This window comes from Tachyglossus aculeatus, chromosome 5 (assembly GCF_015852505.1).
Source record: "Tachyglossus aculeatus isolate mTacAcu1 chromosome 5, mTacAcu1.pri, whole genome shotgun sequence".
Taxonomy (NCBI): domain Eukaryota; kingdom Metazoa; phylum Chordata; class Mammalia; order Monotremata; family Tachyglossidae; genus Tachyglossus; species Tachyglossus aculeatus.
In genome coordinates this window covers 69,895,973-69,922,567 of record NC_052070.1, presented here as the reverse complement: position 1 = coordinate 69,922,567, position 26,595 = coordinate 69,895,973, and the positions used below count along the sequence as shown (strand labels likewise).

At 43.5% G+C, this 26,595-nt stretch overlaps 1 protein-coding gene across 3 annotated transcripts in view; it reads left to right on the top strand.

Annotated features, from left to right (window-relative positions):
* HERC1 (HECT and RLD domain containing E3 ubiquitin protein ligase family member 1) overlaps nucleotides 1-26,595 on the top strand; it is a 169,162-nt gene extending 142,567 nt beyond the window's left edge. For all 3 annotated transcript variants that reach the window (XM_038746499.1, XM_038746496.1, XM_038746498.1), the window contains exons 62-78: nucleotides 1,889-1,954; nucleotides 2,043-2,168; nucleotides 2,846-2,984; nucleotides 3,830-4,011; nucleotides 5,322-5,477; nucleotides 6,377-6,499; nucleotides 8,770-8,872; nucleotides 9,980-10,149; nucleotides 11,546-11,684; nucleotides 13,153-13,322; nucleotides 16,330-16,499; nucleotides 17,897-18,062; nucleotides 18,465-18,541; nucleotides 19,490-19,742; nucleotides 20,191-20,343; nucleotides 22,604-22,909; nucleotides 26,101-26,595. In XM_038746499.1, coding sequence (XP_038602427.1) covers nucleotides 1,889-1,954; nucleotides 2,043-2,168; nucleotides 2,846-2,984; nucleotides 3,830-4,011; nucleotides 5,322-5,477; nucleotides 6,377-6,499; nucleotides 8,770-8,872; nucleotides 9,980-10,149; nucleotides 11,546-11,684; nucleotides 13,153-13,322; nucleotides 16,330-16,499; nucleotides 17,897-18,062; nucleotides 18,465-18,541; nucleotides 19,490-19,742; nucleotides 20,191-20,343; nucleotides 22,604-22,909; nucleotides 26,101-26,286 — 2,685 coding nt within the window. In that variant the 3' untranslated portion in view covers nucleotides 26,287-26,595. The remainder of the gene's footprint in view (nucleotides 1-1,888; nucleotides 1,955-2,042; nucleotides 2,169-2,845; nucleotides 2,985-3,829; nucleotides 4,012-5,321; nucleotides 5,478-6,376; nucleotides 6,500-8,769; nucleotides 8,873-9,979; nucleotides 10,150-11,545; nucleotides 11,685-13,152; nucleotides 13,323-16,329; nucleotides 16,500-17,896; nucleotides 18,063-18,464; nucleotides 18,542-19,489; nucleotides 19,743-20,190; nucleotides 20,344-22,603; nucleotides 22,910-26,100) is intronic.

Genomic DNA, 26,595 nt, shown 5'->3' with positions numbered 1-26,595 from the left:
GAGCACTTACCGTGTGCAGAGCACTGTACTAAGCACTTGGAAGTTCTTAATAAAAAGCTTTCTAAGCCAGCGTGGCTCAGTGGAAAGAGCCTGGGCTTTGGAGTCAGAGGTCAGGGGTTCAAATCCCGGCTCCGCCAACTGTCTGCTGTGTGACTTTGGGCAAGTCACTTAACTTCTCTGGGCCTCTGTTCCCTGATCTGTAAAATGGGGACGAAGACTGTGAGCCCCATGTGGGACAACCTGATCACCTTGTAACCTCCCCAGCGCTTAGAACAGTGCTTTGCACATAGTAAGCGCTTAATAATGCCATTAAAAAAAAGCCATTTCCCCACATTTACATTAGTTTAAAAAATACTAGCTCTCTTCTTACCACATTTTAGTATCTTTTGCGTTATAAGCATAAGAAAATTTAACTGTATCAGGTTCCGATCTACTTGGGCTTAAGTAACTACTGTATATCTGGCCAGAGCTAGCTACGGCAACCTCTATTCCACGAGGCATTTTCTAATGCTCTCATCTTCTATGCAAGTCAAAGGCCTCCATTTTATTCCATGACTTAAAATGTTCTATTTTTTTTCTGAGTTTCTTTTCTGAGTCTCTTATTGAAATAACCAAGAAACAAATGGTTTGAGATCCCAAAGTGGAGGAACTATTTTAAGACTCAGTGTCCAAATTGATTAGTGGTAGGACTCATAGTCACAACTTGGCTCTGGGAAAATAATAAGAATTAGACACAGATCTTGATCCCCAGAGTGGCCTAAAGTGGGGGTGGGGGCTGGCGAAAGACACATAGGGAAAGATGGAAAAATATAAATACAAAAACGGCGAGCACCATAATAAATGCAATAAGAGGAAAAGAGGAGGGTGACTAGAGGATCAGTTTCGGGTTTCTCAGGCTCGGCAGTCCCACAGCCATGGCCACAGCTTTCTCAGCCATCTAAAAGCTCCCGTCTCTTCACCCCAGGTAGCTTAAAGGGACCGGGAACCTCGTGTGGGATGAGGACAGTGCCTGATCCAATTGGATCGTAACTATTCCAGGGCGTAGCACTACCAGCACTATCATTATTATTACTGCTGTATGTTTGCCAGGGATAGGGAGAAGAACTGAGAAACTTCTCTTTATGAGTATAGGCCTTGGTTGTCCGGTGGTGGTGAGAATTGCCCGGGACCCCCCACTCACATCCTTTTGCCGTTCCTGGAATCGGAGCGGGAACTAATGGGAAATCCAGGTGGCCTGGGAACTAGGTTGGCTTCTTCCCCAGGCTGCCGGTTTCAGTGCCGTGGTTGTAAAGAAGCAGCAGCAGCATGGCATAGTGGACACAGCATGGGCTTGGGAGTTAGAAGGTCATGGGTTCTAATCCCAGCTCCGCCACTTGTCTGCTGGGTGACCCTGGGCAAGTCACTTGACTTCTCTGTGCCTCAGATACCTCATCTGTAAAATGGAAATTGAGACTGTGAGCCCCACATGGGACAGGGACTGCGTCCAACCCGATTTGCTCGTATCCACCCCAGCACGTAGTAAGCGCTTAACAAATGCCATAATTATAATTACTGTAAAAGGCACTATCGTTGTCATAAAGAGAGGTTAAACACAGTAGTCTGTTTCGCCCTTTCCTTTTCTAATATCTGCAAATCCAGATTGATCTCTTTAGACACAGTGTGAGCGCAGCATTAATAATGCTAGATCGCTAGTGAAAATGATGTAGATTAAATCATTTAGAAACATCATTTCATCCTTAAAGTCTAGTGTGCTGTGGGAATAATAATCCTTTTAGATTTTCATTAAGCCGCATCGTTCAGGACTTGAAGAGGTGAATTAATTGGGCTGATTGGGAAGGAGTAAAGCTTGACTAGTCGTCTGGCCCTAATGAGTGCCATGTCTTTGCAGGATAACAGTAAATGGATTAATGGAATGGATGAACAAATTATGTCTTGGGCAACATCGAGACCCGAGGTCAGTGAATCTGCCGACACATTTTAATCTGCTTTCCGTACATGGAAATATGATTGTGCCTAAAGGTGATTGTGTTGCGGCTTTTCAGGACTGGCATTTGGGAGGCAAATGTGATGTCTACCTGTGGGGTGCCGGCCGGCACGGACAGTTGGCTGAGGCCGGGAGAAATGTCATGATCCCCGCAGCAGCACCTTCGTTTTCACAGGCTCAACAGGTAACTGGAGGTGGGGCGAGCCATTAAGGGGAAACTTTAAGATCTGAGAGGACTCTTCTCAGCCCTGGGCTTTATTCTGAGGGATCATGAATGATCGTGACTGTGATACGGTTTGAAAATTTCTGCGTTCTTTTTCATTAAAAGAGAAGCTTTAGTTTGAGATGGGACTGAATTCTCGTAAATTGCCTCCATTTCCTGAGTTGGGCGAATGACCATACCTAGCTACAGAAAATGTATTGTGCAGTATGTTATCCCGTTGACCCTTTGTGGTACCTAACTCAATTTGCTAGCATTTATTTTGTTTGTTGGACTACAGTTTCCCTTCCCTTTTTGCCCATAGACTGGTATTTCTTAGACTTAATAAAACATTAAAGCCATGGGTTTTTTCCATTTCTTCTCATCTTCTTAATCTCTCCCTTCAAATAATCCCCCAAATGATTTTTCAGACTACCCTGTCTGTTTCCTTGAGTCCCCCTGCACTGTAAAGCAGAGATAAAAGAGTGTCCTGGGGCCAGGAGTCATGCCCAGTTTACCCTGTACAGGGCAAAGAATTCTTGATAATCCTTGATAAATGTTTTTGAGGATGATAGAGGTTATTCTGTCAGTGGTAAAAGGAAGGAGGATTCGGATGAAATTAGAAGCTGTGTTCTAAGATCTGTGTATTTTTATTCTCCTAGGTTATCTGTGGTCAAAATTGTACTTTTGTTATACAGGCCAATGGCACAGTGTTGGCTTGTGGAGAAGGTAGTTATGGTAGATTGGGACAAGGAAATTCAGATGACCTTCACGTTTTGACAGTTATTTCAGCCTTGCAAGGTAAGATTGCTTTTAATCGAAGGAGTAACTTTCTTTTTTAATAGTCAAGTACTGAGACCTACAGTAATAGTGCTCTGCACAGAGTACCTAATAAATACTATTACTACTAGTAGTTAAAACTTAAATTGTACACATACATCTGTATTGAGCTGGAATTTCATGTACACTGGAATGGATAATTAGACATTTAAGTTTCTCTTGGGTGCAGTGGAATGCACGCAAATTTAAGTGCTAAAATTTAACCCGTGTTTACTTTGAAGTTATTTATTGCTGAAATCTGAGCAAGGGTATAAATAACTTTTGGGGAGCCACTGAACACCGTAAACAAAGAGACTTTAAAGATGCATAAACTGAGATTAAGGGATTATTAATGAAATGCCAGAAGTTTGCATTATGATTTCCTTATGGGGCAAAGAATTTTTTAAGGCTATCTGTGGCAGGAGTAATTAATTGAAGAAAGCTGGGCCTCTGGCTTTGTTCTAACATAAACTACCTTTGCTCCTTGGAACTCCAGAGAAAGTAAAGTGGTTTTTAAATAAAAGTAGCCAAGAGTAACTGAGGAGCACAGAGCTGATTATTATAAAACAGACAGTTGTCTCCGTTTCTAGTTCTATTAATAGAAACTGCACTTTTCAGCACTAATGTCGGACTTGTCAGGTGATATCTAGAATTTAAACAAAAGCAGCTACCTTAAGTCTTTAAATTTTGATCAAAGCAAGGAAAAGTTTTTTGCCTCGGAATATGTCATGACAGTTGACTACTCTGGTGATATGGGTGTCTTAAAGCCATTGCAAATGAATACCAATTTTAGCATTCAGTACTGATTGTGTTTTTTGCTGTTTTAGGCTTTGTGGTAACGCAGCTCGTGACTTCCTGTGGCTCTGATGGGCATTCCATGGCCTTGACAGAAAGCGGTGAGGTTTTCAGCTGGGGAGACGGAGACTACGGCAAACTTGGCCACGGGAATAGTGACCGGCAGCGCCGACCTAGACAAATAGAGGCCTTACAAGGAGAAGAGGTTGTACAGGTTAGGAAGAACCTTTGTCACTCTGCAATTAGATGTAATCAGGATGGTTCTGCGTAGGAGAAACGATTAAGCAAAGGACGTGGTAAATGCATGCAGATTGAATGAGAAGAATCTGGAATGCGCCCCAGAAATTTCCAGTTGGCCCCATGATTTATTGATGGATCTATTATTTTGGGATTAACGAATGCAGTGACTTGGATAGTTCCTGAACCGGCCCCACATCCAGCTATTGGTCAGAACCTAAGGCTCACAGTTGGAGTGGGCCTTGAAGACTGAAATACCTAATTATCCTTTGAATGAGTCTACTCAGTGGAGGCCAGTGTGGGGGAAACTTGTACAGAAATTTGTCTGGACTGAACAGTATTTCAAGGGAAATCAAGGGACGACCACTGTTTTGTTCTAGTTTCATTAACTAGGAGAAAGATAATTTAACAGGATAAAGAAGGACATGTTGAAAGCCAGACAATTAACCATATTGAGCGCTTACTGTGTGTGCAGAGCACTGTATAGGGTGCTTGGGAGAGTACATTATAACAGAGTTGGTAGAAACGTTCCCTGCCCAGAACGAGTTTAATAATAATAATGAGTAATTATGGTATTTGTTAAGCGCTTACTGTGTGCCAAGCACGTTCTAAGCCCTGGGGTAGACACAGTAGTCAGATTGTCCCACGTGGGGGTCACAGTCTTAATCCCCATTTTACAGATGAGGTAACTGAGGCAGCACAGATATGTATATATGTTTGTACATATTTATTACTCTATTTAGTTTACTTGTACATATCTATTCTATTTATTTTATTTTGTTAATTTGTTTGGTTTTGTTCTCTGTCTCCCCCTTCTAGACTGTGAGCCCACTGTTGGGTCGGGACTGTCTCTATATGTTGCCACCTTGTACTTCCCAAGTGCTTAGTACAGTGCTCTGCACACAGTAAGAGCTCAATAAATACGATTGATTGATTAAGGGGCTTGCCCAAGGTCACTCAACAGACAAGTGGCGGAGCCGGGATTAGAACCCACGACCTGTGACTTCCAAGCCTGTGCTCTTTCCACTAACCCACACTGCTTCTCTACAGTTTACAGTCTAGAAGGGGAAGGCCAAGGATAGGTTAAATTATCCACAGCTTTTGAGAGCCCAGATATTCAGCCTTCTGGCTGAATCCTTAGAAACCTAGTTTCCAGGTTGGTGGGAAACATATATGGTGCAGCTTGGGCCAGGTTGAGGTTCCGTTAACGGTGGGCAGTACGATCTACTCCTGGCCTTTTCAAGAACTCCTCCACTGGGAATATAATTGCTGTGTCCTGACTTCCAGATGTCATGTGGCTTCAAGCACTCGGCCGTGGTGACTGCAGATGGCAAAATGTTTACGTTTGGAAATGGCGACTACGGACGATTGGGCCTGGGAAACACCTCGAACAAGAAACTTCCCGAGAGAGTGACAGCGTTGGAGGGCTATCAGATTGGACAGGCATGGAATAAATCAACAATCCACATCCCGCTAATTATGGCTTATACTTTAGGGCCTACGTCTAGGCTTCGGGGTTCAGTAGGCTGCCAGTAAAGCTCTCAGGAACAGACTTTGCTTTGGCATTCATTTTTTTCTGAAGTGAAAACGTATATATCAGAATAAGCCCGGACCCTGGCCAAATTATAAGCAAAACTTAATTTGAGATATGAATGATCAGCCTTATTCTGCACATGATGGGGAGAGTGTCTGCCTAGGACAGGGATGGTTCTCCCTGCAACTTGATGAGGAACTGCTTTTCAGTGAATTATGGCCTGTGGCTACCCGCGTTGCCCAGCCCACACCCTTGGTTGCCCAACCCACAAAGAGCACTCCCCCTGCAAGGCTGTAGGAGAGGGTAGACAGGAGCTGCTGAAGCATGACATGATTTTTCTCTCTAGAAGCTACTCTGCCTTTGGTAAAGGAATAGATATCATTAGTCCAGTGTGCTGCTAACTAGCCATCCTTGGCAGCAGTTTGGATTACCCTGTGCTACTTCCCATCCAACCTCGAAGGGCACATTGGTTAGTGCTCTCCTGAGCACAGGAGGTGAATGGAGCTCTATTTTTTTTTTCATGTGTAATATATACTGAGCCTGTATGCTAGTGACTGACCATTCTTTTCTGATCCTAGCTAGGTCACCCCATGGACCAAGCCTTTGAGTAAATCCCTTGCTTTTTTACACTCAATTATTCCAAATCTATTGTTTGAGTAAGTTTTTGGAGACCATTTTATCTGCCCTTTTGCATAGGAGCTAAACTGTAGGAGGGTGAGCAAAGATCAAATTGAATTTGAGGAAGGGGGTTTGGTTTTGTCTAAATCCCGTTATGGGTTTTGCAAATCGAAAATTTTATTGCTTTTAGGTGGCTTGTGGATTAAACCATACATTAGCTGTGTCAACGGATGGCTCAATGGTGTGGGCATTTGGGGATGGAGACTATGGAAAACTTGGTTTAGGAAATTCAACAGCAAAATCTTCACCACAGGTTAGTAACTGCCTTGGTTTTTGAAGCTGTGTACGTTACCATGCCACAAAACCGTCTACTGGCTCCCTGTGTCTTTCACGTGAAACAAAAATTCCTCACAATGGACTTAAAGGCTTTCTGCCACCTGGCCCCATCTTACCTATCTGCTCTCTTCACCCGCTCTTCCCCAGCTCCCCATCTTCACTCCTCCCAAGCTGATTTTCTAGCTGTACCTCGCTCTCAACTCTGCCGCCTCCATCCCCTGGTCCCCGCTTTTCCCTTGGCTCCCTCCGCACATCAGATAGGCCACGGCTCTTCTCACATTCATATCCCTCCTAAAATCACACCTCCTCCAACAAGCCATCCCCGGTTAATTTCCCAGCACCGTGAGCCATATCATCCCCAGCCAACTCCAGCTCTTGTGAACTTATTTTCATGCTCCTTAGCACTCATGTATAGATGTTCAGCTCAGTTTAACCAATCTAGTTGGACATATTTTTATGTTTTTCTTTCCCATTAGAGTATAAGCTCCTCGTGAACAAGGAACATGCCACTTTATTGTTCTGTACTTCTGTGTTTCACCACACCACACCACTGGGCACTCAAAAAATGTTACTGCTACTGCAAATACCACTACCACTAATGCCTTGTAAATACTGTGGTACTTCATGCCAAACTCTATACCAAGTGCCGGGGAAGGTAGAAGATAATTAGATGAGACATAACCCTTGCCCCACATGGGGTTCATAATCAATCAGTGGGATTTACTGAGCACTTACTGTGTGCAGAACACTATACTAAGCAAGTGGGAGGGTACAGTGTAGTAGAATTGATAGACATGTTCTCTGCTCACAAAGAGCTCACAGTCTAGTGGGGAAGGCGGACATTAAAATAACTATGGATATGCATATAAGTGCTGTGGGGCTGAGGGTGGGGTGAATATCAAGTGCTTAAAGGGAATAGATCCAAGTGCCTAGGAGTTGTAGAAGGGCAAGTGCTTAGTACAGTGCTCCGTACACAGTAAGTGCTCAATAAATACGATTGAATGGATGAATGAGAGGGAGTAGGGGATCTGAAGAAGTAGGGGAGCTGAAGACTTAGTAAGAAAAGGCCTCTTGCAGCTTTGGGGAGTAAGAAGGAAGCCATCCCTTCCACCTTTCCCTGAGAGTCTTGGAGAGTGAAAGAAGTTGAGGCCCCTCTCTGGAGAGAGAGGCAGGGGAGACAGTTTCATCTTTTAGACTGTGAGCCCACTATTGGGTAGGGACCGTCTCTATATGTTGCCAACTTGTACTTCCCAAGCGCTTAGTACAGTGCTCTGCACACAGTAAGCGCTCAATAAATACGATTGATGATGATGATCTGAGGAGAGCAAGGTGTCAATGATGGCGAGGAGGAGCAGTAACTGGGTCAGAACAGTTCAAGTTTAAAGGGAAGCTTGGAGTGGGGGTTCTTCAGGCCACACAATCTAAGAGGTATAAAGAGCAGGTATCCTTTTTGATTTAATGGAACTTTATGGAAAAGGAAACTGATGCCCAAAGGTGACTTAAAACTCCTCAGCAGGCCAGTGGCAGAGTTGATGCCAGAACATGGGTTTCCTGCCACTCAGTCCATCCTTTTTCCATGAGTCCCCACTTCCTCCCTCAAGACGGTTTAAAGAGGGTTTAATTTGTACAGGGAAAAAGCACCTAAATGCACACAAGTCGCCACCTTTTTCTAGTTTCCAACATTTGTTCCTCCCGAAGCCATTGAGCTTTGAGTCCTTACTACATAGTGGTATGTGACAGCGTTGAATTACGTAGAGAAATTAATGTGATAGGTACATCTAGTGGTTTAAGTAAATCGTTGAAGATTAAAACAAGGAAGTGGCAGTGGATATTTAAGATCCTTTATAAAATGGAATGCATAACTGAATAAGAATAAATTAGACAAAAGATAGGACAACGCTCATTTGAGAAGATGAGTGAGTGCTTCTTCAAGGTGCCGGTGGGATTCTCCCATGATCCACCTTCTCTGTAACGTGGGGTGGGGCTTGAGGGGATGGATGGAGGCCAGGATGAACAGGGAGCTTCGAGGCAGGCAGATATATATATATATATATATATATATATATTTTGGTTTGGTTTGGATTTTCAGTAATTTTGTCCACAACGAGCACTGAATTTGGGCACACTATGAGGCTAGTTCAAGAGGATAATGGACTAAGGAGTTAGGATTTAATTTTTTGGTGTGTGTTTGTGTGCGCCTATGTATATATTTTACAAATATGTGAGCCCAGTGTTTTTCATTGGCAGAAAGTCGATGTCCTCTGTGGAATTGGAATCAAAAAGGTTGCCTGTGGGACACAGTTTTCTGTTGCATTGACAAAGGATGGTCATGTATATACCTTTGGACAGGGTAAGTAGTTTTTCTTTTAAGGCCTCTTTGTTTGCAGTTTGTAGAAGAGAAATATGTCGCCTGCTCATAATTATGCATATTTAGTTTGCTTCTGCCCAGGATCTTTAGCCTTTTGTTTTCTTTTTGGTTTAAGTAAATCTTCTTAGCAAAGATAAATTCTTGAAGTCCTGTGCTATTGCAAATTCCTTATCACAGTTCCTTGAAAGCTTTTCTTATCTGGGCAGCTCTCTGATATCATGGGGGTTACAGTCTGACAAATCCCATGTTAAGGAAAACTCAAGTTGTAGTACATAAGCCTTGACCAACCCAGCCCATATGTGCCCAATTATTTCTGATCTTGCGTCATATTCTATCCAGATAGAAATGAATTGCCAGAAGAACTTTGCTTAAAGCACTCTATCAAAAATGCACAATGAAAGCATGATTTGGGGAGAACTGGCTGTATTTAATAATAAAAATAATAATAATAATAATAATTATGGTATTTGTTAAGCAGTTGCTACGTGCCAAGCACTGTTCTAAGCACCAGGTAGATATAAGGTATTCAGGTTGTCCCACATGGGGCTCACAGTCTTAATCCCCATTTTACGGATGAGGTAACTGAGGCACAGAGAAGTTAAGTGGCTTACCTAAGGTCACACAGCAGACAAGTGGCGGGTCTGGGGTTAGAACCCACGTCCTCTGACTCCCAAGTCCATCCTACCAGCAAGCTTTTTTTAAAACCAGTAAAACAAATTCTGGGCCATATGCAGTCTCCCTGAAAATTGGAGTTGAGGATTTTCAAATAAAATGAATGTCAATAATTGTGAGGTATTTCCTGGTGGCATGCACTTATATCATTTATTATGCTACCCAAGCGAGCACATGTGACATCATCTGCTCTTGTGAACCCTAATGTAGGAATTGTGCCAGGGTCAAAACTAAGTTTTGTTGATTGACCCATGGAGTGGAAGCGTTTTGAAAGCCTGTGTTCTCCCTGCCACCTGATAACTGCTCAAGAATTTCCTCCCCTGCCAACTTTCGCCCCTCATTTTTCTACTAGACCGAGTCGCTAGGAAAGCCTGAGGGGTTTGTTCTATCACCAGCCTTTTCCTGTTCCTGTTTCAGACCGACTGATAGGCTTGCCAGAAGGACGTGCTCGAAATCACAACAGGCCCCAGCAAGTTCCGGTCCTAGCTGGAGTTGTGATTGAAGATGTAGCAGTGGGAGCGGAGCATACTTTAGCCATAACATCCACAGGAGATGTGTATGCCTGGGGTAGTAATTCCGAAGGGCAGGTACGTATCTCTCTCTCTCGTGATCGGGGATTTGGCGCGTGTACTCTTAAATCTCGGCTCAGCAGAGCGTGTAGCAGCTTTACTTCCATTGATGTCCTCTTAGTTGGGGGGCAGGCGAGAAAATGCAATTGTTGCATTTTCCTACTTAGAATGATTTAGTTTCTTTCAACAAAATTAAGTAATGTCTGTTACTTTGTATCTCCTTAACTTTTTACAGTCTAGAGAAGCAGCGTGGCTCAGTGGAAAGAGCCCAGGCTTATGAGTCAGAGGTCATGGGTTGGAATCTCGACTCTGCCGCATGTCTGCTGGGTGACCTTGGGCAAGTCACTTAACTTCTCTGAGCCTGTTACCCCATCTGTAAAATGGGGTTTAAGACTGTGAGCCCCAAGTGGGACAACCTGATCACCTTGTATCCCCCTAGGTCTTATAACAGTGTTGTCTGTCTCCCCCTTCCAGACTGTGAGCCCGTTGTTGGGTAGGGATTGTCTCTATATGTTGCCAACTTGTACTTCCCAAGCACTTAGTACAGTGCTGTGCACACAGTAAGCGCTCAATAAATACGATTGAATGAATGAATGAATGCTTTGCACATAGTAAGTGCTTAACAAATGCTGTTATTAATATTATTATTATTATTACTTCTGGGGGAGGCGAGCTAAATCTTCTCCTGCTTGAAGTTTGTCCATTATAGATTATCCTGACCAGGATTGAGTTACCATTGCTGAAAGGCCGTGAAGCTTCTTTTCCTAATGCTGAGGATTCACCTGAGGAAAGCTTGAGTGTTGGGCATCTGGATACTTCACCTCCTTTGGGGACTGTAAATAGTCTCTCCGCTTTCCAAATCCTCTGTGCCCCCACAGATTGGGAGGGGCTCATTATTCAGCCGTACCGCCTGCTTTTTTGCAGGAGAAAAGTCCTGACAGTAGAAGCAGGGAGCAATCCTTAATAGGAGCTTTGTTTTTCCCCCTGCTGTGAAACATCTGGGGCTCCAACCTACCTCGAATTCTATTTCAAATTGAGGATTGAGTTTAACACAGTGTGAATAGACGGAGTCTGTAAATGGTAATGTTCTTTTTCTTTCCAGACACGCATTTCACTCTCCGGAAGTGAACTCTACAGCTGTATGTAGTTATCAGAAAGCTCTGGGGCGAACGGAGAATAGACCTAATGAAACCCCTTTCCTGTTCAATTTCAGGAGGCGGTTGGAGATGTGGTTCCTTGCTTGCCTTGTGGAAAGGAGAACAGAACTGATTGTATTATTTCAGTGAGAAGGTTGCTTGGCGCATCCTGCAGATAGCATTAGCTAATTTGAATCTGTGATCGTTTTAGGGAGATTTCCTCATGTGAGCTTCCTTTCTTCCCCTCGCTAATTCAGTCCGGTTTTATCCATCCCCAGCTTGGATTGGGCCATACAAACCATGTCCGAGAGCCGACGTTAGTAACAGTTCTGCAAGGGAAGAACATTCGACAGATTTCAGCCGGCCGCTGTCACAGTGCTGCTTGGACTGCTCCTCCTGTTCCTCCTAGAGCCCCAGGTGAGGAACAAGAAAGGGTTTGGTCTTACTATTTCCTGCACCTGCTGCTTTTTCCACTGCCTGCCGCTCCTACAGAACCCCATGTCTGCTTGTCCATTTCAACTTGCTTCAAGGAGCCATTCTAGCATAATAAAACATTTCCTCACACAGCTGATTCCAGTACAACAAACATTTCACAACATGAGGCTCCTCTGCTGTTTCTCTCTAAAGCATAGTTGCCCAATTGAAGAAATGCAATTCACAGCAAACAGGAAATATACCATTAAATACCCTAGGTTATTTCTAAAGGGAAGTATACACGTGAGGACAAGAACGTGGATTTTTAACTTCCTTTGCCTTTGATCTGTCAAGGAAAGAGAATAAAAGTCACTGACACAACATGGAAATTTTTCAGAACTTGTATCAGCCATTTGAACCCGAGTCAGCAGTTCACTGGAATTGTTTTAGATTTGCCCTAATGCAGGCCAGTGTTGATGGGGAGAGGAGTAGAACTGTTGAAGTGCCTTGCATTTCAGAAAAAAAGGTATCCTCCCCCATTTCTTCCGCTTGGAGGATGAATGCCTCAGTGCAGAACTTCTTCCATGCTCTGTATCCCCTCTGCTCCATAGCCACAAAGAACAAAACAGTCAGTCAGTGGTATTTACTGAACACTTACTATGTACTGAGTAATGTACTACAACGCTTAGGAGAGTACAGTGGAGCAGAATTAGCAGACACGTTCCCAGCAAGTCCGAGGGATGTTCTCAACTTCGGATGCTACAGTGAGGCAGGACGCCTTTGGTCCTTAAAGACTAATGAGCTCCCAAATGTTTACTCTTGGCTAGCATTTTAACTGGCTTAGAAATTCAGTGTTCAGGAGAACTTTGCGGAGTTCAGTGCATTATCACAAACAGGAGGCTTCTTCCTTATCGGAGAGCATCACTGAATTGGGCCCCTTGAAGATTTGCCTGTCTGTTTTTGGGGAGATACTGTCGTCACATACTTTGTCCTTTGGGGCTTTTGATTTCTCAGTTCATTCATTCATTCATTCATTCAATCGTATTTATTGAGCGCTTACTGTGTGCAGAGCACTGTACTAAGCGCTTGGGAAGTACAAGTTGGCAACATATAGAGACGGTCCCCACCAAAGTATGCGTGTTCTCGAAGAACTAAAATAAGAATTGTGAAATGCATATTGATTTCCCTCCCTGTTGTGGCATCGCAAGCCCTTCCAAATCCATTATCATGCTATTTTCACTCTCAGGAGCACTTTGATTCCATGGGCTTCTAACTGTGCTAACTCTGTACAGAGCAGTGATTGGGGTTGAATTCAGTGGGCACTTAGCTCCTGGTAGACCAACTGAAATGGCATGATTGTTATACATTCCAAAATGTTTTCTGTTGAGGAGTCAGGAGGATAGACGTCAGGGCTGTTTCAAGGGAAAGCAAACTTACTTTTTTTTTTCTTTTTTTTTTTTGTCTGTGATAGGTGTATCGGTGCCTTTACAGCTCGGTTTACCAGATGGCATTCCACCCCAGTACGGTGCTCTGAAGGAAGTGAGCATTCATACAGTCAGAGCCAGGCTTAGACTGCTGTACCACTTCTCGGATCTCATGTACTCTTCGTGGAGGCTACTTAATCTCAGCCCCAATAATCAGGTAAAGTGGCCAGCTCCTGCTCTTGGCTCCCAAGCTCACCTTCTTTTCATACCTTACTCTCAACTCACTTGCCCCGATCCCTGATCTGATCCTTTCCCCATTCATTCATTCATTCATTCAATGGTATTTATTGAGTGCTTACTGTGTGCAGACCACTGTACTAAGTGCTTGGGAAGTACACGTCGGCAACATCTAGAGACGGTCCCTATCCAACAACGGGCTCACAGTCTAGAAGGGGGAGACGGACAACAAAACAAAACATGGAGACAGGTGTCAAAATCGTCGGAACAAATAGAATTAAAGGTCGATGCACATCATTAACAAAATAAATAGAATAGTAAATATGTACAAGTAAAATAGAGTGATAAGTCTGTACAGATTCATTCATTCATTCAATCGTATTTATTGAGCGCTTACTGTGTGCAGAGCACTGTACTAAGCACTTGGGAAGTACAAGTCGGCAACATCTAGAGACGGTCCGTATCCAACAACGGGCTCACAGTCTAGAAGGGGGAGACGGACAACAAAACAAAACATGGAGACAGGTGTCAAAACCGTCGGAACAAATAGAATTAAAGCTCGATGCACATCATTAACAAAATGAATAGAATAGTAAATATGTACAAGTAAAATAGAGTGATAAATCTGTATAAATTCATTCGTTCAGTCGTATTTATTGAGCGCTTACTGTGTGCAGAGCACTGTACTAAGCGCTTGGGAAGGACAAGTCGGCAACATCTAAAGACGGTCCCTACCCAACAGCGGGCTCACAGTCTAGAAGGGGGAGATGGACAACAGAATAAAACACGGAGACAGGTGTCAAAACCATTCCCCTGGTGTCTGTTCGGCAACAATTCTGTTGCTGAATTGTACTTTCCAAGCGCTTAGTACGGTTCTCTGCACACAGTAAGTGCTCAATAAATATTATTGAATGAATGGTGGCTTGGCCATTTATTTGTTTATTTAGATGTCTTTATCCCCCTTGTCCCCCTCTCCATCCCCCCGTCTTACCTCCTTCCCTTCCCCAAAGCACCTGTATATATGTATAGATGTTTGTACATATTTTATTCTATTTATTTATTTATTTTCCTTGTACATATCTATTCTATTTATTTTATTTTGTTAATATGTTTGGTTTTGTTCTCTGTCTCCCCCTTCTAGACTGTGAGCCCACTGTTGGGTAGGGACTTCTCTATATGTTGCCAACTTGTACTTCCCAAGCGCTTAGTACAGTGCTCTGCACACAGTAAGCACTCAATAAATACGATTGATTGATTGATTGATTATGGGCAGGGAATGTGTCTGTTTATTGTTGTACAGGAGACCTTCCCTGACTAAGCACCGTCTTTTCCCTTCTCCCACTCCCTTATGCGTCACCCTGAGTTGCTCCCTTTGCTCGTCCCCCCTTCCAGCCCCGCAACACTTATGTACATATCCATGGTCTCCTCACCTCTAGACTATAAGATCATTGCGGGCAGGGAATTTTTCTGTTTATTGTTGTATGATACTCTCCCAAGCGCTTAGGACAGTGCTCTGCACACAGTAAGCGCCGTACCTCGTTCTCGCCTGTCCCGCCGTTGCCCCCAGCCCACGTCCTCCCCCTGGCCTGGAATGCCCTCCCTCCTCACATCCACCAAGCTAGCTCTCTTCCTCCCTTCAAAGCCCTACTGAGAGCTCACCTCCTCCAGGAGGCCTTCCCAGACTGAGCCCCCTTTTTCCTCTCCTCCTCCCCATCCCCCCCCACCTCCTTCCCCTCCCCACAGCACCTGTATATGTATTTATACAGATTCACTACTCTATTTTACTTGTACCTATTTCTATTTATTTTGTTAATGATGTGCATATAGCTTTAATTCTATTTGTTCTGACGATTTTGACACCCGTCTACATGTTTTGTTGCCTGTCTCCCTCTTCTAGACTGTGAGCCCGTTGTTGGGTAGGGACCGTCTCTATATGTTGCCGACTTGTAGTTCCCAAGCGCGTAGTACAGTGCTCTGCACACAGTAAGCGCTCAATAAATACGATTGAATGAATGACAGAGCTCTGCATACAGTAATTCCTCAGTAAATATGACCGAATGAATGAACTCCCTCTCCCATCCAGTGTGCCAGACCTTAACCCTTCTAGGGAAAGGGATAACTGGCAGTAATCACCATGATTGTTCAGAAGCAGCATGGCCTAGTGGAAAGAGCATGAGTCTAGAAGTCAGGAGACCTGAGTTCTAATCCTGGCTCTATCAGTTTCCTGTTGCGGGACCTTGGGCAGGTCTTTTAACTTCTCTGTGTCTCAGTATTCTCATCTGTAAAAATGGGGATGAAGACTGTGAGCCCCACATGTGACAACCTGATTACCTTGTATCTGCCCCAGCACTTAGTACAGTGCTTGGCACACAGTAAGCGCTTAACAAATACCATAATTATTATTATGATTATTATAAAATGGGGATTAAACCCTACTCCCTCCTACTTAAACTGTGAGCCCCATAAGGACAGGGGCTGCGTCCAACCTGATCTACCCCAGCACATAAAACAGTGCTTGGAACAAAGTAAGTCATAAACAAGCACTTAGTACAGTGCTCTGCACATAGTAAGCGCTCAATAAATACGATTGATGAAGTGCCATTAAAAAAGAATCAAAGAATAAAGACAGAGAATTTTACATAAATGATTCTTGAGAACAATTTGCGTAGCCCAAAAGGAGGGAACAGTGGTTAGGAGGAAAAAAAACCCCAAAAAAACAAAAACCATCAGTCAGGACACAGAAGCTGGTAAAATGAGTGTGCTTTTGGGTTAGGCTTTTTTGGCCGGAAAATGCAAGATCTTTAAATGGAATCATCCGGAACATTCCAAGTGATCTCGGTAAGAAATCATATGCATATATATTTTTTGGACAGAATCATTTTAAAGTTACTCCCAAATGTGTTCTGATCGGTGTTGAGATTTCTATTCTAAATGGAAAAGACTTTTGACTTTTATTTTCTGATAGCAAACATTGCTCTCTGTTACAGAACAGCACATCTCATTACAGTGCCGGAACGTGGGGGATCGTCCAGGGGCAGCTCAGGCCACTGCTAGCCCCCAGAGTGTACACTCTGCCCATGGTGCGCTCCATAGGAAAAACTATGGTTCAGGGCAAAAACTATGGACCACAGATTACTGTGAAAAGAATATCGACCAGGTTAGTACGAGCACGTGATGGTAATGTGGAGGGGCTATGTGCCAGTCACGCGGGTCATCTTAAATAAAACTCTCCTACCTGGCTGCGACGGGTAGGGGTTTGGGAGAGGACACAGCTGTAGGGGATCACAATTAAGCTGCTCTAGCGTCACACCTCTCCAGTTGCTAGAAAAGAATCTCCAAACATAAATGCTATATTGGGTCAAACAAAGGTCTGCCCAGCCCAGTATTCTTACCATCTTACCTCATTCCCTTCCCCACAGCACCTGTATATATGTTTGTACATATTTATTACTCTATTTATTTCTTTATTTATTTTATTTGTACATATCTATTGTATTTATTTTGTTTTGTTAGTATGTTTGGTTTGTTCTCTGTTTCCCCCTTTTAGACTGTGAGCCCACTGTTGGGTAGGGACTGTCTCTATATGTTGCCAATTTGTACTTCCCAAGCGCTTAGTACAGTGCTCTGCACATAGTAAGCGCTCAATAAATACGATTGATGATGATGATGATATTCTGCCTCGAGAGTGTTCATTCATTTGTATTTATTGAGCGCTTACTGTGTGCAGAGCACTGTACTAAGCGCTTGGAAAGGACAACTCGGCACCAAATAGACATCACAGCAGTCGCATTTTGACTGACTCCACTGGCATACGTGTGCACAACCACTTCATTGACACCATCTGGATAGATACACACTGTTAGAAGAAAGTTCCATAACGGCCCAATGGCGTTCTAGCCAAACCATGATGAAAGCACTGATTATGGCAGAACTGACGAAACTTGATCACTAGAGCACATTCCGTAGTCCACTACAGCAAGAAATTTTAGGAAATGCTAGAACATTTTCACTCTCCAAGTTATTTTTCCCTTTAGTGTACAACTGAGTAAAGTACTTAAGGCTACTTGTAATGATGAGTGGTAAGGATGGTAGGTTTAAGTTGGCATGCACGTCACAAAGACCGTCGATCAATTCATTTCCCTGCCACTGACTGTTGGCAAATGATGCTTAGGGAGGAGGGGTGCCATGGATGCCCCCTTTGATGGCCATCTTCCTGGTTAAGAATTGACTCTGTGGGTGTCTACCAGCTCTAATGAAGCAGTGATCTCTCTCTCCCTCCCTCTCTCTTCCTCTCTCCCTCTCTTTCTCCCTCCTTTGCTTTCTCCCTCTCTTTTTTTCCCTCTACTTTCTCCCTCCCTCCCTCCCTTCCTCCCTTCCTCCCTCCTCCTCCCCCTCTCTTTTTTTTCCCTCTCTCTCAGTAGGGCTGTTTTACACCCGTGTCAATGTCTGTGAAAAGGTCTTGAAATTACTTTGCTTCATAAGAGATATGGAAATTTGTGTTCATTGGTGGGAATTGTTTCTCAATGCCTTCCCCCTCCCCCTTTCTTCTTAAAGAGGTCGGAAGTGTAAGCCCATTTTTGTACAAATTGCAAGACAAGTGGTAAAACTGAACGCGTCCGATCTTCGCCTGCCCTCCCGGGCCTGGAAAGTGAAGCTGGTCGGAGAGGGAGCCGATGATGCTGGGGGAGTGTTTGATGACACCATTACCGAGATGTGCCAGGTACCTTCAGACCAATGACACCTCGTGAGGATGCTTTAAAATGTTGGCTTTATTCTCATTTTTTGTCCCTTGCACCTGTAATCTGCAACAGCATATTATTTAGACTTCTAATTTGACTTGTTAGAACTGATTTGTGATGAAGTGGGATGCTACTCATAAAGTTAGAGGCCTTGAAGAAGCTCCAATTCCCCTTTGGTTAACTGTTATGCTAAACGTCTCACAAATCTACAAAGTTTTGAGTAGGAAACATAATTATGACTGTGAGGAACCTTGGGACTAATTACAATCCCCATTTGGCTGGCTCCTGTAGAAATTTGTTGTGTAGTTGAAGAAGTGATTTTTAGGCTAGCGTACTAACCAAGACTGCCGTTTTTGACCAACTCTTTTTTATTTCTCCATCAGGAACTTGAAACTGGGGTAGTAGATCTCTTTATTCCTTCCCCTAATGCAACTGCGGAAGTGGGCTACAACAGGGACAGGTAAGGACCTTCCATCACCTAATTAAGGCAAAATTTTAATTTTTGGTTGTTTTATGAACTTCCAGCAATCAGAAATAGAGTGCTTAGAAACAAGTAATGTAAGCATTAGCAAAATCAATCAGTACTATTTACTGGGTGTTTACTTTGTGCAAAGCATTATACGAAGCACTTGGGAGAGTACAGTAGAGTTCTTACACATGTTCCTTGCTGTCAAGGAGTTTGCAGTTTAGCAAGGAAGACAGACGCTAAAATTACCAGAAGCAGTGGAGCATAAAGATGTGTGCATAAGTTCAACAAGCAGGGTTGTGAGTCCCCAAATGCTCAGGTGGTGTGAAGTGCTGAAGAGGGAAACGGTGTGGTCCAGTGCCAAGACCATGGGGCTGGGAGCCAAAAGATCTGGGTTCTAGTCCTGGGCAAGTCACATAACTTCTGTGCCTCAAATTTCTCATCTGTAAAACGGGGATTAAATACCAGTCCTCCCTCCCCCTTAGACTGGGAACCCCATGTAGGGCACAGACTGTTCCACTCAACTCTCTTATATCTAACCCAGCGCTTACAATGGTGCTTAGCAAATACCAGTTATAATTATTATCGTTGTTGTCATCATTTTAAGTGTAATAATTATTTCTCATTAGTGGACTCATGGAGGAAATATCATATCAGAAAAGCTTTAAAGATGGGGAGAGCAGTGGTCTGCCGGAGAGGAAGGAAGAGGGAGTTCCAGTTAGAAGGGAGGGAGTGAGGAAGAGGTCAGGCTCGAGGGTCAGTAGTATACTCCAGCCCCAATCCCTGTTGGTTATTAGAATTGTTTAGCTTTTTGTTTGTCTTTGAAATGACTGGAGTCTGATTCTAGATGGTCTAACTTTCTACCTTTTACCTCCCAGCAGAGCATACAGTAGGGAGCTGGTTACTTGAAACCGCATTTTTCTTTATATATATATTTTTCAGGTTCCTTTTTAACCCTTCCGCCTGCTCAGATGAACATCTAATGCAGTTTAAGTTCTTGGGGATTCTGATGGGCGTTGCCATTCGTACCAAGAAGCCTCTAGATCTTCACTTGGCCCCCATGGTCTGGAAACAACTGTGCTGTATCCCACTTACTCTGGAGGATCTAGAGGAAGTGGATCTGCTCTATGTGCAGACCCTTAACAGCATTCTTCACATTGAAGACAGTGGGATCACTGAAGAGAATTTCCATGAGGTAAACTCCTGGAGCACATTATGCTTACCAGTGTGTACCTGGACTCTTAGAATGATGATGTAAAACACACACACACACCTCCATCTCCCCCTCTCTCCCCGCTCTCCTTCATCTCCTCTGTCCCCCCAGCCCTCACCCTCCTGGCCTAGTGGCGAGAGCCCGGGCTTGGGTGTCATAGGTTGTGGGTTCTAATCCCACCTCTGCCACTCGTCAGCTCTGTGACTTCGGGCAAGTCACTTAATTTCTCTGTGCCTCAGTTGCCTCATCTGTAAAATGAGGATTAAGACTGTGATCCCCATGTGGGACAACCTGATTACCTTGTATCTACCCCAGTGTTTAGAACAGTGCTCGGCACATAGTAAGTGCGTAAAAAATTCCATCATCGTAATTCTTATTAAATTCACCAGTAATAATGACAGCCCTGAGCCTGCTTTTTTTTTTCTCCTAGATGATTCCTCTTGATTCTTTTGTTGGGCAGAGTGCTGATGGCAAAATGGTTCCCATAATCCCTGGTGGGAACAGCATCCCGCTAACATTTTCCAACAGGAAAGAGTACGTGGAGAGAGCTATCGAGTACAGGCTCCATGAAATGGATCGGCAGGTGAGTCACGTGTCACGCCTAGGTGATCTGGGGTTTTAGAAACGTGGGCTGACTTTAAATAATTGGAAGAAACCCTTCATATCTTATGTAAGACTTTACTGTGTGAGAAACTGGATGGAGTTTCCAGTGGAATCTGTCTGGCAGGAATGCTAACAGCACTTCAAGAAGATCTAGGTCAGGCTATTTCGATTTAAACCGTCATCTGGTTTGTTACTTAAAACTAATTTTACTCAAGAAGTAACCTACATTCAAGAAAGCTGGATCTAGAAATTGGAATCTACAGACTAAGAACTAATAGTTCATCTGTAGCTTGTTCTGTCAGAGTGCTGTGATTTTCGGGTGGATCATTTGAGTCTATGTGTCTCCTTTTCTCTGTAAAATGGTAATACTTTCCAGGTGTATCGCGTGACCCCTTGTTTCAAATCCTTTTGACTCAGTCAGTTGATTAATTAGTCTAACGGCACATTAACAGAACTGCTTCAAATCTTAACTCTGCCCAAAAACCTGGGGGCCTGTGTGATCAGAGCTCGGTACTAAACACCTAGGAGAGTACAGTACAGTAGAATTGGTAAGCATAATCCCTGCCCTCACGGAGTTTACAGGTCTAATGAAATGTAAGCCCGTTATGGGCAGGGAATGTGTCTGTTTATTGTTATGCTGTACTCTCCCAAGTGCTTAGTAGAGTGCTCTGAACACAGTAAGTAATCAATGTGATTGTCTGAAAATACGAAGAAATTATTACTTCAGCATAACCGTATGATAGCAGGAAATTATGTTTGCGGTGCATGTTCAGTTTCAGATATTTCAGATTTTGCCTTTGCTAAAGATTTATTGGGTCTGAAGCGGTGAGTTTTTCGCTAAATGTACAAAAAAGTGATTTCATTTCTGTTTCACCATGTATGATTTACAAAGCGAGAAAGGCTCATGAAAGCTTCCTAATAATAATAATAATAATAATGATAGCATTTATTAAGTGCTTACTATGTGCAAAGCACTGTTCTAAGCGCTGGGGAAGTTACAAGGTGATCAGGTTGCCCCACGGGGGGCTCACAGTCTTAATCCCCATTTTACAGATAAGGTAACTGAGTCCCAGAGAAGTTAAGTGACTTGCCCAAAGTCACACAGCTGGCTATTGGCAGAGCCGGGATTTGAACCCACGACATCTGACTCCAAAGCCCGGGCTCTTTCCACTGAGCCACGCTGCTTCTCTAATAGTAATAGTAATAATCATAAAGATATTTTTTGGGCTGCCACTGCAAGAAATGCGCTGTACTAAGGGATTAGGAAAGTACAACCAAAACATGAGAATTGTTCCTAGGGCGTGTGGCCTGATGGTTGCAATGCAGAGCATTTTTCTCCACCATTGCCTTGCGTCTGTCCAGATGGACGTGTGTGGTGGGGAGTGCTTAATTCCCTCATATTGTACCAGTGGTGTAGTGGAAAGAGCCCGGGACTGTTCTCCCTGTCCTTAGACCACGTGCCCCATGTGGTACCTGATTTTCTTGCATCTATCCCAGTGCTTAGTACAGTGCTTGGCACATAGTAAGCACTTAATAAATTCCACGTAACACCAAATGAAAACACGTATTACACATCAAGAAGCAGCATGGCCTAGTGGATAGAGCATGGGCCTGGGGTCCAGAAGGCCCTGGGTTCTAGTCCTGGCTCCGCTACTTCAATCAATCAATCAATCAATCGTATTTATTGAGCGCTCACTGTGTGCAGAGCACTGTACTAAGCGCTTGGGAAATACAAGTTGGCAACATATAGAGCCAGTCCCTACCCAACAGTGGGCTCACAGTCTAGAAGGGGGAGACAGAGAACAAAACCAAACATATTAACAAAATAAAGTAAATAGAATAGATATGTACAAGTAAAATAAATAGAGTAATAAATATGTACAAATATATATACAGGATATACTTGTCTGCTGTGTTACCTGGGACAAGTCACTTCATTTCTCTGAGCCTCAGTTGCCTCATTTGCAAAATGGGCATAAAGACTGTGAGCCCCATGTGGGGCAGGGGCTGTGTCCATCCTGATTACCTTGTATCTACCCTAGGACTTGGAATAGTGTCTGCTTAACAAATACCATTAAAAAAGAAGTGTGTGTGTGTATTGTGTATAGTAGAGGAGTGTGATACCACATTAGAAAGTAAGCATCAGGTAGACTGAGCCTTTATCTGTATGGTGCCTTGGATCTTCTGTGAGCTTGAGAGTCTAAATAACCGTTTCTAAACTTTGTTCCGGGGTTTTGCAGGTGGCGGCAGTGCGAGAGGGAATGTCTTGGATCATCCCTGTCCCCTTGTTATCCCTTCTCACCGCAAAGCAGCTGGAGCAAATGGTCTGCGGGATGCCCGAGATCTCTGTGGAGGTCCTAAAAAAAGTTGTGCGGTACCGCGAAGTTGATGAACAACACCAGTTAGTGCAGTGGTTTTGGCACACCTTGGAAGAGTTCTCCAATGAGGAGAGAGTCCTTTTCATGAGGTTTGTGTCTGGAAGATCTCGCCTGCCGGCCAACACAGCCGACATCTCCCAGCGATTCCAAATAATGAAGGTTGATAGGGTAAGAGGATTCTTCTATTCTCTTCATTCTTCCACGTTTGCAGTTGGAGCTCAGTGTTGGAAAATCTAGCTGTTTGTGTCAAGGATCAGTCCAAAATGATTTGGTGTTAGTAACCGGAGAAGGGGTGATGAAATTTGGAGATTCTTGTACTGCCTCATAGTGACTGAGTTTCACGCATGAGGAAAACCGCACGGTGCTTCAGAAATCGCAGTGTGCCAGTTGTATCACCTGGCATGGTCCAAAATTGTCCTAAACGCTGAATATAGCCAAATAAGAGCCATTTCAGTGGTGATTCTACTTTTCCAAACCATTTGGAATTGGTATACACTACGGCTATTTGTTTTGCATCTAGAAAGTACGTTTAAATTGGGGATTGTTGCTACTCATAAGGAGTTTGAACAAACAGCCTTGTAATATTCCGGGAATGTCTGCCAACTCTTTTATACTGCATTCTGTCCCAAGCTTAGCAAGGGGCTCTGCTCATGTGACTATTTATTGAGTGCTTACTTTATGTAGAGCACTGTACTAAGCACTTGAGATAGTACAAAATAACAATAAAGCAGACACATTCCCTGCTCACGATTGAGAATCACATGATTTCAACAATATATCTGGTGTCGTCTGACTTTCCTATATCATCACTTACAAGTCAGCGCAATATGAAATATATGGTCCGGATCTAAAGCCAAATTAAATCCCTATGCAGCTCAGAAAAACTGGCCTTTTAGACAGGTACCTTTCCAGTGTGTCCCAGACACGTCTCATTGAATTTTCTAGAGTGTCCCGAGAAACCCAGTTCTTAGTTTTCCTCAGCAGCTGCCTGTTCCTGGAGGGTTTAGAGCAACAGCTGGTCGTCAGCTTTCTCAGATATAATTCCTGGAAAAGGCCAATCACAATAAGAAGTGCTCTGGAAAGAGCTTTCCTCACTGACTTTTTCCATACGTTTTCAACACCTAGCCAGAAAACGCGACGTGGAAAAATAAATTTCAGCACTTCACCAAGGAAACGAGGCGGCAGAAAGGCTTAGCTCATTGTCAGTTTTCAAAAATGAGCACTGTTTTGGTGGCTTTCTTCTGCGCCTGGGTGTCCACCTCTAAAAGTGGTTAATCCATTACTTTAATGTTCTAAGAGCTGAATTTCATTACCTACGCAGCAGCCACTTAGATTAGTTACCTCTTTTAATGCTATTAAGACATTTTCTTCCCTTTTCTATCTGAGTAATCCCGTCTCTTTGTAGACATTTCCTTCTACTCTGTAAATTGGCAATAAGCTGTTTCTGGTGTTTTCCACGAGTTTTGTTAGCCAAAAAAACCTTTTATCTATTTAGGAGGCTGGCTCTGTATCTTTCGCTTTCCCCTTCACTAAACCTAAGAACATAAATAATAATAATGATGATGGCATTTATTAAGCATTTACTATGTGCAAAGCATTGTTCTAAGCACTGGGGAGGTTACAAGGTGATCAGGTTTCCCCACGGGGGGCTCACAGTCTTAATCCCCGTTTTACAGAGGAGGTAACTGAGGCACAGAGAAGTTCAGTGACTTGCCTGAAGTCATGCAGCTGATAAGTGGCGGAGCCGGAATTTGAACCCGTAACCTCTGACTCCAAAGCCCGGGCTCTTTCCACTGAGCCTTGCTGCTTCTCTCATCCGCCAAGCTCGCTCTCTTCCTCCCTTCAAGGCCCTGCTGAGAGCTCACCTCCTCCAGGAGGCCTTCCCAGACTGAGCCCCTTCCTTCCTCTCCCCCTCGTCCCCCTCTCCATCTCCCCCATCTTACCTCCTTCCCTTCCCCACAGCACCTGTATATATGAATATATGTTTGTACATATTTATTACTCTATTGTACTTGTACATATCTATTCTATTTATTTTATTTTGTTAGTATATTTGGTTTTGTTCTCTGTCTCCCCCTTTTAGACTGTGAGCCCACTGTTGGGACTGCCTCTATATGTTGCAAACTTGTACTTCCCAAGCGCTTAGTACAGTGCTCTGCACACAGTAAGCGCTCAATAAATACAATTGATGATGATGATGATTCCTCTGCCATCTTTCCCCTGGTGCAGATGGAAGGGGTGAGGGAGAAAGACAAGGAAGACATTTGATCAAGTGTGTGGGCAAATACACTCAGTTCTTCCGTAACCTGCGCTTGCACTACATGCTTAGACTAGAAAAACCACAAATGAATTAAGGACTGTGCTTCCAACAGCACATTTCCATCTGCATATATTCAGATTGAAGCAGCGTGGCTCAGTGGAAAGAGCACAGGCTTGGGAGCCAGAGGGCATGGGTTCGAATCCCAGCTCCACCACACGTCAGCTGTGTGACCTTGGGCAAGTCACTTAACTTCTCTGAGCCTCAGTTCCCTCATCTGTAAAATGGGGATTAAGACTGTGAGCCCCACGTGGGACAACCTGATCACCTTGTATCAATCAATCAATCGTATTTATTGAGCGCTTACTGTGTGCAGAGCACTGTACTAAGCACTTGGGAAGTACAAGTTGGCAACATGTATCCCCCCCAGTGCTTAGAACAGTGCTTTGCACATAGTAAGTGCTTAACAAATGCCATCATTATTATTATTATGCAGTGCCAGCGCTTAGAACAGTGCTTTGCACATAGTAAGCTCTTAATAAATGCCGTCATTATTATTATTACTGTGGCAGGCCAGGCACACAAACCATAATAAAAATGTACGTAACACGAAGGTTTTCCCAAATGTAACCCCTGTGTTATGGGACAACCAATCGTACTGCTTCAAGGTCCACTATTCATAGGTTTCTATTTATTTTATTTTGTCAGTATGTTTGGTTTTGTTCTCTGTCTCCCCCTTTTAGACTGTGAGCCCACTGTTGGGTAGGGACTGTCTCTATATGTTGCCAATTTGTACTTCCCAAGCACTTAGTACAGTGCTCTGCACATAGTAAGCGCTCAATAAATACGATTGATGATGATAGGTGGCTCCAACTCACCAAGGTCACAGTTCTGTATGTTGCTGAGACAGTAATTTAGGATTTTTAGGGGCAAGCCCGTTCTGTATCAGCCCTTCGGATATTGGGGTGATGGGGTGATATATGGAGGGGTGGCTATTACCATTTGACGTTGCATTACAATAATGAAACATGGTGTACGGTAAAATTAATGGATCGGAGGAAAGCGACTTTAGTCACGATTCTTTTTTTTTTTCTCTCCACAGCCTTACGACAGCTTGCCTACCTCACAGACCTGTTTCTTTCAACTGAGGCTTCCACCTTACTCCAGTCAGCTAATCATGGCAGAGCGTTTGCGCTATGCAATCAATAACTGCAGGTCTATAGATATGGACAATTATATGCTGTCACGCAACGTGGACAATGCAGAGGGCTCAGACACAGATTACTAGTCTGTGAACAAAATCATCTATCCACCACAAAATAATGCCCATCTCCAATTCAATGTTGACAGTTTTATGGTAACCATAGTTGTTTTAGGAGCATAAACCAATATTTTAAGCAGTGGCCACATTTAGTTACTCTAAATGTAACAAAAAAATTAGATGTTTTTATTTTTCTGTGACTGTAAAAAAAAAAAAAGGCAGAAGAAGTGCTCTCAGTAAGGTTTTTTTTTTTTCCCTCCATATTTTGGTCACTTTTGATAAGTTTGCATGGAGCCATTTTGGTGCATTTGGGGCGGGGGTGGGTGGGGGGGAGAG